The sequence below is a fragment of the Sinocyclocheilus grahami genome, unplaced genomic scaffold (genome assembly GCF_001515645.1).
Source record: "Sinocyclocheilus grahami isolate Dianchi unplaced genomic scaffold, SAMN03320097.WGS_v1.1 scaffold268.1, whole genome shotgun sequence".
Taxonomy (NCBI): Eukaryota; Metazoa; Chordata; class Actinopteri; order Cypriniformes; family Cyprinidae; genus Sinocyclocheilus; species Sinocyclocheilus grahami.
Window position 1 is genome coordinate 1826399 of NW_015505447.1, and position 14217 is coordinate 1840615.

The window sequence follows — 14217 nt, forward strand, 5'->3', positions numbered from 1 at the left end:
GTTGGTGGTTCAGTGAGATGCTAAGATGAAGATGTGAGAAACGCTCCAGGATACCAAAGCTCGTGCCAGGCTCCGGCCTAGTCCTTTTCATTCATCAAGTGACTCTGACTCAAACTGGTTCTTTCTCGTCAACCAACTTCAGCAAGATCTTGGGGCCGTAAGATCGCATCAGGAATCTTTGTTCATACAGACGTGCAAGTATCAAACTTAGTCGATTTAATTGATGCATTAAGTATCAGTTACACCTTTTTACAAGGTTTGTTTGAACTAAGAATCTGACGTTTTCCCTCAGGTTTTAGATCTGTTGAATATGCAAAGTGTTTCATAAAATTCATTTAAACTTTTAAACTTTAACCCTTTTCTATACCAACTGTATGTGTGTGTGTGTGTGTGTGTATGTGTATGTTAGACCAGTTTATGTGTTTATGTAGTATGTTAGACTAGTTTAAGTGTTTATGTAGTTAATAAAACCTTACTTGTATCACACTTGACGTGTTCAGTGTTTACTCATAACCGGAGTCAATAATCATGCAGATTTACGTTACAAGCTTATAGAATTGTACAGTAAGAAAGTTATTTCCCTTAACCAGGAAATTAACGTTCTTAGAATTGACAAGACAGTTGACCCTGAGTGGTCAGCTAAATATCTACAGTGGATCTAAAATATGAATAGTTAATTATAACTAGTTATGGTTAATTATTCATATTTCCCCATGAGCTGATTCGCTACAACTATGTGCCAAAAACAATCTTGATTGTTCTTGAAATCTTAAGATGATCTATCAGCTAAAACCAGCGAGAAACCAACCACCGGGGTTTCAAACAAAGCTAGTGGCTTACAATGGATTTTCCAGTAAGGAAATACATACAATTTCCATCTAACCTGTACTCTAACCTCCTATCCTCTCTAAAATTACAGCAAATAATTAAAGGGGTCATATGATGCGATTTCAATTTTTCCTTTCTCTTTGGATGTGCTTCATTGTGAAATCGAAACTACTTTGTTTGGCCTTCCAAAAGAGGACGATATCGCTTCATCATGCCTGGACCTGATCTGTGCTGGTCGCTGAGAAAATACTTCAACTTCCTGCTGTCGATCGCCGGATTGGCTTTCATCGTGGACGAAGCGGAGTCCAGCCCGGGGTCGTCACAATATGGTAAGGGACATAACATTTCTGTCACATGCTTGAGGAATTCGGCCAATCACAACGCACTGGATAGCTGGCCAATCAGAGCACACCTCGCTTTTTCAGACCGATGAACTTTGTAAAAATCAACGCGTTTCAGAAAGGCGGGGCATAGAGGAGAAACAATAATGTACAGTATGTGGAAAATAATGTGTTTTTTTAACCTTAAACCGCATAAACACATTTCATTACACCAAATACACAAAATAATGTTCTTTTTAGCAGCATCATATGACCCCTTTAAGTAAATCTCAGATGTACCATACCAATTTTTTGCCTCTCTTTCTCTCCCTCTTGACCTCTGTCCATGTCTGCGTTAAAATGCTTGTTCTAGATCTCCTTTCTGGCATGCTACTAGTCACTGAACGTTTTCTCTGGTTACGCCGTATTGCTTTCGTCTCTGAACCCCTATTGTTTCAGAATGGCTTTGCTTCCTGTTTTGAGGGTGGCTGGGCTACGGTGGGGTTTCCCTGGCCTGAATGACAACATACACCTTAACGACTCAAAATAATCACCCAAGGAGCAGCAGAGCATCTCAGAAACGAAGCACTGTAGAGGAACATTTTATTTAAAAAATAGACATAAATTACAGTAGAAATGTCCATTTGTCCATAAAAATAACTGAAGCAGGTCTCAATTCGCTCCTCATTTAATTTCATTGCTCTCTAAGAGAATTAAATAGATTTTGCTTTGCTACATATTCACTTAGCTTTATACTGTATATATTCATCATTTTAAATTTTGGGGTTGGTAAGAAATTTCTTATACTCACCAAGGCTGCAATTATTTTATTACAAATACAGTAAAAACAATAATATTATAAAATATTATTTAATCCAGTCATTAATCCAGTCTTCAGTGTCACAAGATCCTTCAGAAATCATTCTAATATGCTGATTTGCTGCTAAAGTAACATTTCCTATTATTATCATCAATCCTGAAAACATTTGTGCTGCTTAATATTTTTGTGAAAACCGTGATACATTTGTTTCAGGATTTTTGATGAATATAAAGAACAGCATTTATTTGAAGTAGAAACTATTTGTCACATTCGAAAAGTCTGTCACTTTTTTCTCGATTGAATGAATCCTTGCTCAATAAAAGTATCAATTAAAATTGTATTGACACCAAACCGTTAAATGGTAGTGTATATATATATATATTACATTATATACACATACATAGCTGACAGACTCTTTATAATATGAAATACATGCCCTTTCAAGCTACACCACTACAGCCTTATGCATGCAAACAGATGTCTTTTGCAGTTGCACTGTGACTCACTTTAGCAGTGTTTTAAGTGCTTTACCTTTATCCAGTGTTTATGTTATCCAGTGCTTCCTTAAAACCAATTAGCAAGTCATTCAGACAACCCACTAAGTTCATTTTAAAATATGTAGTTTTTTTCACATCCTTGTTCCCTTTTCCTTTTCCTTCTACGAAATATGAAATAAAACAGCATCTTTATGCATATAGCCTACATTTATTGAATTCTCTTTAAGATCTAGTGTAAATCTGATCCCACTCAAAGGTGTTTGGTTCAAATGGCCTTTGCTCTCTCTCTCTAGCTGTGTACAGAGGCACAAACTACATGTTCCAACACCCACACAGGCTCTCAGTGCAATCAATACCCAGACCAGAGCAGCCGAGCATAGAGCAGCTCATCAGTGAGTGGCTCGTACTGTCTGGTCTTGAAATCTGATCTCGACGACAAAATAAGGAAGAAGCTAAAAACAATAGTAAAACAGAGAACAAGAAATGAGGCATGAGCACAGCTAAACAGGAAAGGGTGTGAGAGTGCAACAGCTATTCAGGTTTAATGGAAGTTATGTTTGTAGCATAATAATTTGAACTTGTTCCACATTATACATATATAACATTATACATATTAACATGAGACTAATGTGATAAAACACTACTAACCCTGTCTGTGCAAAGTTAATTTCAATACTTCAACTCTTCCATGGCAACAAAAAGTCAAGAAGCTAAAATACAGCTAAAATAACCTTTGACCGCTTTTAAACCCTTCAAGACCGTCACCCTGTTTACTCTTATTGTAAATGCCTGGCTGGAACCACGATTTTGTTAAAAACTGAAAATTATCTTCTGTGGTAATCGACACTATGCCACAAATGCATCCTTCAAGAATGAGTATTAATGTCTCTAAAATTTTATTTTTTTATGCATTTTATCATGTAAGCATATATATATATATATATATATATAATGGGGTCCCAAACACACCTTCAAGACGACCACTGCCTTGCTAAAGAAACGGAGGGTAAAGGTGATGGATTGGCCAAGCATGTCTCCAGACCTAAACCCTATTGAGCATCTGTGGGGCATCCTCAAACGGAAGGTGTAGGAGCGTTGTGAGGGGTGCACTCACTTATATATATATATATATATATGAGCTATATATATATATATATATATATAGAGCCCTTGCCATTGCAGGGCTGTGTCTGCATAAAGAAACTATCCAGACATCTAACTTCAAGATGTGTGTGTGTGTGTGTGTTATCTTGGCATGCTTAGACCAGCCACTAAAAATATTCCACATACTCTCCATTTCACCACATTATAAGACTCAAGACAGCAGTTCAGGGCTGCAACACATATATGTAATGTGAAAGAGGGAATGGGTAGACAGGTGTTGCTTCTAAGTAATAAAGAGGCTTATGTTCGTCTCAAGCTCAAAGTCCTGGAGACAATCATGGAAAGAGAGCCGGGGAGTTGGGATGGGGGAAGAAAGCTGGAAAAAATCATTGGAAGGAGTGAGGTAAGTGGCTGTTTTTATAGCCTCTGCGATGTGATTGGCAGGATCGCAAACAAGCTCCTCCTAGGGTTTCGTCAGGAGCATTTATTCCTGGGGTTTTCATCAACAGAGGATGTAAGCAAACATTAATCAAGAACGGTAATGCTATTATACTTTACTTATAATCAGTGTCTAATCACAATTACTACCGCTCATACTTATCATTAAGGTTGCGTTCAGATCCCTAACCATAAGTATTAAACATCAGCACAAAGTTAAATACTTATTCATGAGTCCTACATGAATGATACCTACAATCATTTGGCTTATTTTGGGAGAGGTACACTCTTGAGTCTTCACGATGCCATAGAAGAACCTTTTTGTCTAAATGGTTCGATAAAGAACATCTGAAGAACCTTTCTGTTTCACAAAAGGTTCTTTGTGGCGAAAGAAGTTTCTTCAGATTACAAAAAGGTAAGAAAGAGATGGTTCTTTAAAGAACCTTTGACTGAATGGTTCTTTGTAGAACCAAAAATGGTTCCTCTATGGCATTGCTTGAAGAACCTTCTGAAGCACCTTTATTTTTAAGAGTGTATGCTGTCACCTTTCAAAGCATTTATCAGACTATGAAAACAGTGAAAAAAATCAGATGGGGGGAAAGAAACTAGAATATCCTATAGTCTTGGGAATCAGCTTTTTGGACTTGTACCAGGCCTAGACTTATAGACTTGTATCAACACCCTAGCAACCACATAGGAACATACAAAAACCATCCAGAACACCCAAGTACACAGCAACATGCTAAAACTACCCAGAACACCTTAGCAAACGCATGGCAACAAACATCCACAACATCCTATCATCATTGATGATCTCTCATTGAAAAATCTCACAGAATTACATTGAAGGGGTAACAAAAACCATAATATCATAGAGACCTTCATCAGGAATTTTTTATCAAAAAAAATTCCTGATGGTCATGCGACCGAAACGTAGTCAATAAATATTTTGATATTTTTTGCATAGATAGTGTGCGCGATTTGTTTTTTGCTTAATAATATAATTTTCAAAATTTTGTACCGTTTTCAAAAGCTTGTGTTTACAGACCCCAAAAATGCAATTATCGTGTAAACAAACAGCCAAAATGTATAAAAAGTTGACCATTTTTAGTTGAAAATGGTGTCGTGTAATTGCCTCCAAGACTTGTGCCAGACCTGGCAAAAGCCTAGCAACTATTCAACTGCAATACATTATTTGCTTAAATAAACTTGGCAGACAGGATTACTGGTGCACTTTGTGGGTTTTGAGTAGGGGTGGGCAATAGAGCAAAAATATCATATCACAATTTTTTTTCAGGAAAACCACAATTCACGATTTTATCACGATTCTTTGTCATGTTGCTTTTACTATTTTACAAGTTGTCTGAGCAGTACAGCCAAATGAATTTCCCTATTTTAAAAACAAAGCCTTACAAGGTAACAAAATATAAAATAAAAAAGAAGAGCAGACATTTAGACCAAAATGGGTGAAGATAAAAATCTTTCATTATTTTTCTTTGTTATTAAAAAATAAGAACAAAGATACACATTACAAATACACATTATATACAAATAAAACAATCGGTGCTTTATATTTCAGGTACAGTAGGTGTATTTAGCGGTAGCATTCAAGAAATTGAATGAACAAATATGAAAATAAAACACTATATATACTTCACTGTATAAATTATACATTGATTCTTATTAAAGCAACTGTATTTAAGTTCTTCAGTCAAGAGCATTGTTGTTTTATTAACATTAAAGGGAACGTTCACCCAAAAATGAAAATTCTGTCATCATTTACTCACTCTCAAGTTGTTTTAAACCTGAATGAGTTTCTTTCTTTTTTTGAACATAAAAGTTATTTTGAAGAATGTGGGAAGCCAAACAGTTGCTGGTCCCCAGTGACTTCCATAGTATTTCCACCCCCTACTATCAAAGTCAATGGGGACCAGCAACTGTTTGGTTACCCACATTCTTCAAAATATCTTCTTTCGTGTTCAGCGCAAGAAAGAAATTAATACAGGTTTGGGACAACATGAGAGTGAGTAAATAATAACAGAATTACAATTTTTGGGTGAACTATCCCTTTAATGACAAGCGGCAGCATGTTTAGTACTATTAGTGTAGTGTCGCTTTAAAGGGATAGTTCACCCAAAAATGAAATTTACCCCATGATTTACTCACCCTCAAGCCAACCTAGGTGTATATGACATTCTTCTTTCAGACGAATACAATCGGAGTTACACTAAATAATGTCCAGGCTAATCCATGCTTTTTAATGGGAGTGGATGGTAGCCCAAAATTTGAGGTCCAAAAAATTGCACCCATCCATTATAAAAGAAGTCCACATGGCTCCGGGGGCTTAATAAAGGCCTTCTGAAGTGAAGCGATGCGTTTGTGTAAGAAAAATATCCATATTTACAACTTTATAAACCTTTATCTCTAGCTTCCGCTAACTGTCATACACGCGTTCACGAGAGCGCATGTTATGTGACCATTCATGCAAACTAGCATCATGCTACATAAGACAATACATAAGATTTATATTCCGCTTTTACTCAAAACTCACTTTAAACCACCATCGAGTGTTTGTAATAACTTCCGATTGCCGTCTAACAGGGCCGGATTTACGCATTGCTGAAGACATTGAGCAAATAAATATAAGAAACAATAGGGTAAAAAATGACAAACTATTTCCATGACTTCCACCTTTTTTATGTAGGCTACGGAAATCACGCTTTCTTTCTCCCAGTCTCTCTCACAGATGCACACACAGTGCAGACATGCGGAGACGCGAACAGAAACTTCTTGTCAGCGCTGCACCGTGAATTTATCAGTAAAATAGTTTCGCAGCTGAAAAGCTAGATTACATTTCTCAGTAGTGAGGTTCATGAAGGTGTTTAACTTAAAGATTCGCTATTAGCAGACGCTGCTGCTGAACGCTGCTGAGAGACGCATAGACGCAGGTATTCATACGCACTTAATCTCTCTCTCTTCCTCTCTCTAATAACCGCATTAGACTGCATTAATAACTGCGTTAGCCTGCATATTAATGGCTCAAGCCGCTGTTATCAGCTCTAAAATTACGTTTTGGAATTTGCAACGGAAGGTTTGGGATGAGGTGCGTAAAAAAATTAGTTCAACCCACACGAGATTTCAGGACGGAAACATGTCAAATATCTTGAAACAAATTATCTGAACAATGTCTTGATGTGTGGTTGGGACTCCAGGCCGTTAAAATTATTAGAGAAATAATGCACTCCCAGAGGTGGTTATGTGGCCATGACTATATGGTATGGTCTTTCTCAGTTCTCAAACAAATTAAGAACTATTAGATTTTTATTGACTGAACGCAAGTGCTTATTCTGATAGAAAACACTGTATCGGTTTCCACTGATTAAGAAATATTTTTGTTTGCTTGGGTGGTAATATTAGGTCTATTATATTCATAGGGAAGGGGGCCCAAAAATGAGCGCATTAAATTTGTTGCTGACTAAAAGTGCTACCGCCAGACCAGTTGAGACCAGTTGAGATCCGGAGATCGGCTGAATGGATTCGAAAACGGTAAAACTCAACTGTTTAACTCTAGGGGAGTTGGAAAATTAGCCTATTTTCAAAAATAGTGGAGTTTTCATTTAAGGGTGAGTAAATCATGGGGTAATTTTCATTTTTGGGCAAACTATCCCTTTAAGAGCTGCACGCATACAGACAGTCATTTTTCTCTCAACTGTTTAGTTTCAGTTTAGACATAACCAACTGTTTTTATATGTAAACCTTGTGTGTGTTTGACAGTATTATCGCAATCAGATGCGAAAGATGACTTAGACCAGTAATCAGGCACTGCTTGTCAGGCTTTTAGTGTACGCGCTTCATGTGTACACACTCAGAAAAAGCACACGAATGAAATGCTTAACCGGCAAGCCTTTTTAAAGCACATGTAAATGATGTACTTTTGTGATTGCGAATAAGTGCAGTGTCCCGTGAGTGTAACTCTACTGCTGATTTAACATTTGATGTGAATGTACACACGACTCCTGCAGCTGTAAGGCTTTCTTATTCTTTTGTTTTTACTCGCGATCTTTACAACACGCATTACATTACATATTTCATGGCACACTCGTTTTTTTTGCGTATTTGGCGTCACCTATTGTTGTGGGTGTATTATTGACATGTCAAAGTCTAGACCCTGAATATAAGACGACTGCGTTTTTTCAGATGTATTTCCAAGAAAAAAACATCGTCTTATATTCGGGACAATACAGTATATCGCGTTGTACAGTATATAGAGACGGAGGCGCCAGAACTGATAGGATGTGCGCTGTAGCACGATACTATGATACTTCTTCAAAGGCAGATCGTAGAGACATTTTGTCCACGATCAAAAATCGTGATACCGCACACCCCTAGTTTTGAGTGTGATGTACTGTATAGGTGTGTGTGTGTCTGTGTGACTCACTAGGGCAGCTGAGGGCCTCCTTAGCGGTGATGCTCTTGTTGCAGGCCGAGCAGAGCGTGGTTCCAGACACGGTGAGAGAGTTGAAGAGGTGGCCATTACTGTAGCGTGCCTCGCGCTCCCTGGCTTCTCTCTCCCGCTCCCTCATGCGCTCCTTCTCTTTATTCTAATCAAAACACAAAAACTTTGAATAAATTAATCACGCAAGGCATCATTATATATGTATACTTTTAAATCATCTCCACCAGAGTAAAATTAGCGTAGTATCATTGTACGAAAAAACAAATAAACAAACTTTGAGCTGGTCAAAGAACAATTGACACTCACACAAACAGACAATGATGACACTATTGCATCTCAGTTTCTATTGTGTAAACGATTCATCTGCCGAACTAGTCCACAAACAGGGAAATGACCAACTCAAAAGAGAACTTGCAACACCGTTTTGGAAGAACACATACTTCCAACAATGGCCATATTGAATGTCATCATGAAACATATACAGTACATTCATGCCCGTGATTTGGTTTTCATTGGAACAGCTAATCTTTGCTTATCAGCCTTTAAAGGAAAGACAAATGAACCCTAACAGCCACTATAAAAAGTCATTCATGTGGTTTATGCAAACAATGGCTCTCATTTCTATGATTTACTTCATCTATTTGTGTGTCTTTGTTACGTACATGCCTAGTTTGATAAGTTTGTTTCTATTTTTTCTGCATTTGTCCTCTCTTTCAACCTGTGAGGGTCTTTGTGGACAGTCTGCTAATAGGCCAATTGCTGTACGTTTGCAATTAATGGAGACAGGTATTTATCAATATTGTGAATTAGATTTTTTATATTTTCAGTTTATTTCAGTTTTAGATTAAGTTTCAGTAATTGTATGTTTTGTTATTTGTATGAGTTTTTTTATATATATTTCTATTTAGCTTCTATTTTTTAGCATTTATTTTTATTTTAGTCTTAGTAATGTTAGTACAACTTAAACTTATTTCAGTGTAAACTTACTTATTTTCAGCTACAAAAGCAAAAAATTTTATTTCCATTTTCTGTGTTTCCATCTAATATTTATATTTTATATCAGCTTTATTTCAAATAACGAAAATTATTTTTAATAGTTTCAGTTTTAGCTTGCACCCTGACATCTTTTCTAACTGGTACAGTGTAGAAAGGTCTGTTTGAGCAAACCATCTGAGCTGTTTTACATTTTGAGCGTCCACTAGCAAAACATCCTCCCTAATATAATGAGAAATTCCCCATTTATATGTTCCTGTCTGCTGCCTTTGACGTCACAGCTCATATGCTGACAGGATATTTGCTAGAGTTCAGGACTGTGTACGTTCTTGTGGTGCCATCAGCCAATCTGCGTTGTCATTAAATAATTTTCTAGTGGCTCCAGAGTAATTATATGACATTTACAGCTCAACACAAACACACTCCAGCTTTAAATTAGGTAAACTGAATAAGTCCAGGTATCGATTTTGCTCAATTAGTAGTGCAACTCTGTAAACTCAGTTTAACCCATCAAAAGTTCTGAGCTGTGTGCATCTGCATTGTTCTTGATCATAAAAGATTTGACCAGCAGCTTGTGTTGGTTAATATTCTAGTCAGCATTATTAAAGGGGTCATATGATGCGATTTCAAGTTTTCCTTTATCTTTGGAGTGTTATAAGCTCTTGGTGCATAAAGAAGAGCTGTAAAGTTGCAAAGACTAAAGTCTCAAATCCAAAGAGATATTCTTTATAAAAGTTAAGAGTCAGCCACACCTACCTAAAACGGCTCGTTCTAACACGCCCTTACATATCTACATCACTATGTGGAAATATTAGCATAATGCCGCTCAAATGTGCGCGCAAAGAAAGAAGGCGTGGTTTCAGGAACAGCAGTAGTGTTGATGCAGCCATGTCAGGGAGACGCTGTGTGTTTCAGTGTGAAAGCAAAAGCACTTTATTTGGCCTTCTGGAAGTAGATGCATTGAGAAATCATTGGTTAAGATTTATTTATATAACAGAACAGCACAATCCAGATGTTCGAATTTGTGCAACGCATTTTATGGACAACAGAAGAGTACAAGGCTGGCTGTGTACAAAGGCTATTTCTAGAAAAGAAAAAAAAAGGGTAAATTCCGACTTTGCTATGACAATCTGGCACTGGCAATCAGCGACTGTAAGTATGTTTTGTTATTAGTTTAAGTATTTGCTATTGACTGTTCAAATGCGGAGTTTTGCGCAGTGCAGAGTAACGCGTCGTGTGTGTGTGTGTGTGTGAGGGAAACAGGGTCACATCACAGGAGAGTGAACTGCCTGTCAGAAATCATAGCACGTCAGCTGTCTTAACCGCGGCTTGTGTACTGCATCATCACTGTGTCTGTCACGCGACTCTGTTGCCCTTTCGGGCTTGAACTGATGGTAAAACTAACGACATTATTAACTGTCTTGATATTTACTTTGAAAGCTGAAGCGATTATGGTAAGGGGTGTTACATTTCCGACGCGTGCTTGTGGTGTTTGGCCAATCACAATGCACTGGGTCAGCTGGCCAATCAGAGCAGACTGCGCTTGTCAAAGGAGGGGGCTTTGATGAAAACTACGTGATTGAGAGAGGCGGGGCATAGAGGACCTACAATAATGTACAGTATTTGAAAAATAATATGTTTTTTTAATATTAAAGTATGTCAACATATTCTGTTACACCAAATACACAAAATAATGATCTTTAAAATAGCATCATATGACCCCTTTAAGGAAGCTCTACTCAGCCCTGGCTGACCATCTTCCTCTTTTATGTATGTTTTATGAGGAGTTAATTTGTTCAAATGAAGGACAGAGAAAGATAAATGTCTAGACAAACAATCCTAAACATGAATATGAAATGTCAACTGAATTTTTAAGATAAGATGTCTCATATTTTTTAATCTCGGAGGACACCAGACCCTGTTTTGGGATCGCCTATTCTGATAATCGGCCACTCTGTTGACATGCAAAGCAGGAAATAATGAGAGAGCACTTCCTCTTTCTAATCTACACGAGGCATGAGTAAAAGTTGCCACAGGAACACAAACATGTGTTGGAAGTAAGCAACAGAAAATTTATTAAAAACCGGTTAGTGTGTGCGCCTGTAGCAGTCTACAACCTGCAGGATATTGCTGTCAAATTACCAAATCTAAATTGACCTAGTGTGTTCAAAACCAGACCTTCCAGGATGTTTCTGCATCGTTTGGTATGTGTGTGTGTGCGATCATCATGGAGATTTGGGATGTCACAATAGTTCATGCTAAATCGGAGAACAAACAATGTGGTCTGTGTAGATAAAGTGACAGTTTTTTTGTAACTAAACTTGAGTATGACTCTGTATATTACAAACCACAGAGGCACAAACTAGGAACAGTTAACATTTCCAAGTCTGCGTTTATAAAATTAATGTCAGGCTAATGCAATTTATTTGAGCATGCAAAACGAAAACAACCTCTGTGGTCATAGTTCACTTGAAAGTTGACATTGAATCAAACTTTCTATACAAAAGCACGAGCGCTATGTGCCCTGAGCACCTTGTTGTCTGGGTTCAGCGAGCTTGTCTAAAGTTTGGTGTCATCTCCCGTCAAGGAAATGGGCTGAGATTGGCAGGACTTAACGTCGGTGCTCTAGTTCGAATAGTCCCAGCTCCAGATTTAGTTCAGCCTGCTGTGGCCCGATGGCCTGGATACAGCTGGCCTATGGGGAACCATGACTGATTAGTTGACATTGACATTCTTCGCAAACACTTTCACACAAAAGCAAATTACAATACAGTACAGTAGCAGTCAACAGACCAATGTCGACATAAATACTCGGGAGACTGGGGCTAGTTGTCACAGAGAGTGTATGTCAACTATAATGTTTGGTTCAATTACAGAGAGACACAATGTACATTTCTGAATTGTTTATATATACCTATATATATATATATTTATTTTTTTTAAGCGTGTTAGGCTGTTTAATAGCAGGTTCCATGTGACAACTTACCCCACATAGTGTGACAACATGTCTCTGCTCTTGCTGGTGGATTTCGCAAATAATACCAGAGAGTGCGTGTTAATGTGCCAAGTGGGCATTTTTAATGGCCAAAAATTGACAAAGATGGGCAGATTATATCAGTTTATCTCTGCAGTGCAGGGTGAATACTAGGACAAGCAAACCAGGCCTTGGTCACTGCTCCTGGTTACATTTAAAATGCCAAAACTGATGTTGACATCAGTTTGACCTTTGACATCACCACTTAGAAGATGTGGTGAGATGGTGTGTGTGTATGTGTGAGCAAAAACATATCTCACTGTTTAAAAAAATCTTGCCTTCGGACCTAAACCTGGAATTGATGCTTTAACTGAGCGCTATTTCTATGGCAACCTCTCTTTTGGCTCTCCTTCTCTTGAATCTTTCTCTATGCACGCACACGCACACACACACACACACACGGTCTGTTGTTCAACATTCCCACTCAGTAACACCCACACAACTCAAACTCATACTGAAGCTAATAATTGGACAAAAAAGGTGCACTTTCAGTGCCAAAAGCAAGCATACAACCACTTACTCAAGGTGTCTTTACACACCAGAGTTAAGGCTGCTCTGAGCAGGCTCTGTGCTGGCTTCAAATTGTGTGTAAAGATGAAATGCTACATTAAAGCTGTAATAAAGTCTGCAGTTCTAACCCACCTCAACTTCGAGTATCAGAAGTGGATCTGATGCGGCTTTGCTTCTGTGCAAATGCAGCATCTAAGCAGACTTAAACTTTGTTGTCATGACATCTTTCAGTAACTAACTACTAATTTATCATTTTATATTTACAAGTCATATTAAAACATATTTATTCAATGACATCTATTTCAGCAACTGTTCTTGTATAGACGTATATGCTTATTCAGAAGCAGTTTCTGCGCTGCCTTTGCATCATACCAAAGATATTACATCATATTTCCTTGCCTACATTTATACAACCACTAGGCTAATAGCTGATGTATTTTTATAGTCACAAAACGTGCTTTTCTGAAGTAGTGTTACATTGCTTTGGAATGTATGTATTATGAAAATACAAATAAAGTTGGCTTGCAAAGAACTGACAACATACTTCTCAAAACCAAATATTTCTATTTGGCAATAATATAGTCCCTATAAGCGCTAAAATCCCTTACGAAACATGACAAACCGATATTAAAGTGGACATTTCAAACAGAACGTCCAAATTGTTTTAATTCTCGCGATAATCTAGTTAAAGCACGAATACTCGAGACCGCGTCGTTGCACTTACCCGCTGATTGATCTCTCTCATCCTTTCCTGGCGAAGTTTCGACAAATCCGCTACTCGAGACATTGCGATATTCTAATCGTCTTTAGTACAACGAAGAACGAATCCTCTTACGGCAAAACCATATGTATATCCCATTAATTAAGATAAAAGTTCCCTTTGGCCCCGTGTATGTCTAATAGCAGCGTTTTTAAAAGGCAGGAGACATTCACAGAGCAGCACAGTGCGGTAACTTTGAGGAAAATAAGCTCTCTCTCTCTCTCTCTCTCTCTCTCTCTCGTTCAGGAAGCTCGAGAGGACTGTATAACAAACCGCTTAGATAACAGTATATAATAATTTTATATGGTGGTATTTTGTCTCTTAACTTAATGAATAACTGACGCCATATTTTAAATATTTCTGAATCAATCAAGACGTAAACGTCTTTCCTTTATTTTTTATATTTAGCCAGAAAAACACATTAAATAGTAAACTACCTTGAGCACGTGTTGTAATA

The 14217-nt window shown here is 37.6% G+C and overlaps 1 protein-coding gene across 1 annotated transcript in view; it reads right to left on the reverse strand.

Moving 5' to 3' along the window:
* The window catches only part of LOC107599581 (rho guanine nucleotide exchange factor 2-like), a 35826-nt gene extending 21857 nt beyond the window's left edge, over positions 1-13969 (reverse strand). Inside the window, exons 1-2 of the mRNA XM_016291221.1 lie at positions 13725-13969; positions 8446-8608 (exon numbers count right to left, since the gene is read on the reverse strand). Coding sequence (XP_016146707.1) covers positions 8446-8608; positions 13725-13787 — 226 coding nt within the window. The 5' untranslated portion in view covers positions 13788-13969. The remainder of the gene's footprint in view (positions 1-8445; positions 8609-13724) is intronic.
* Positions 13970-14217: the final 248 nt, after the last annotated feature.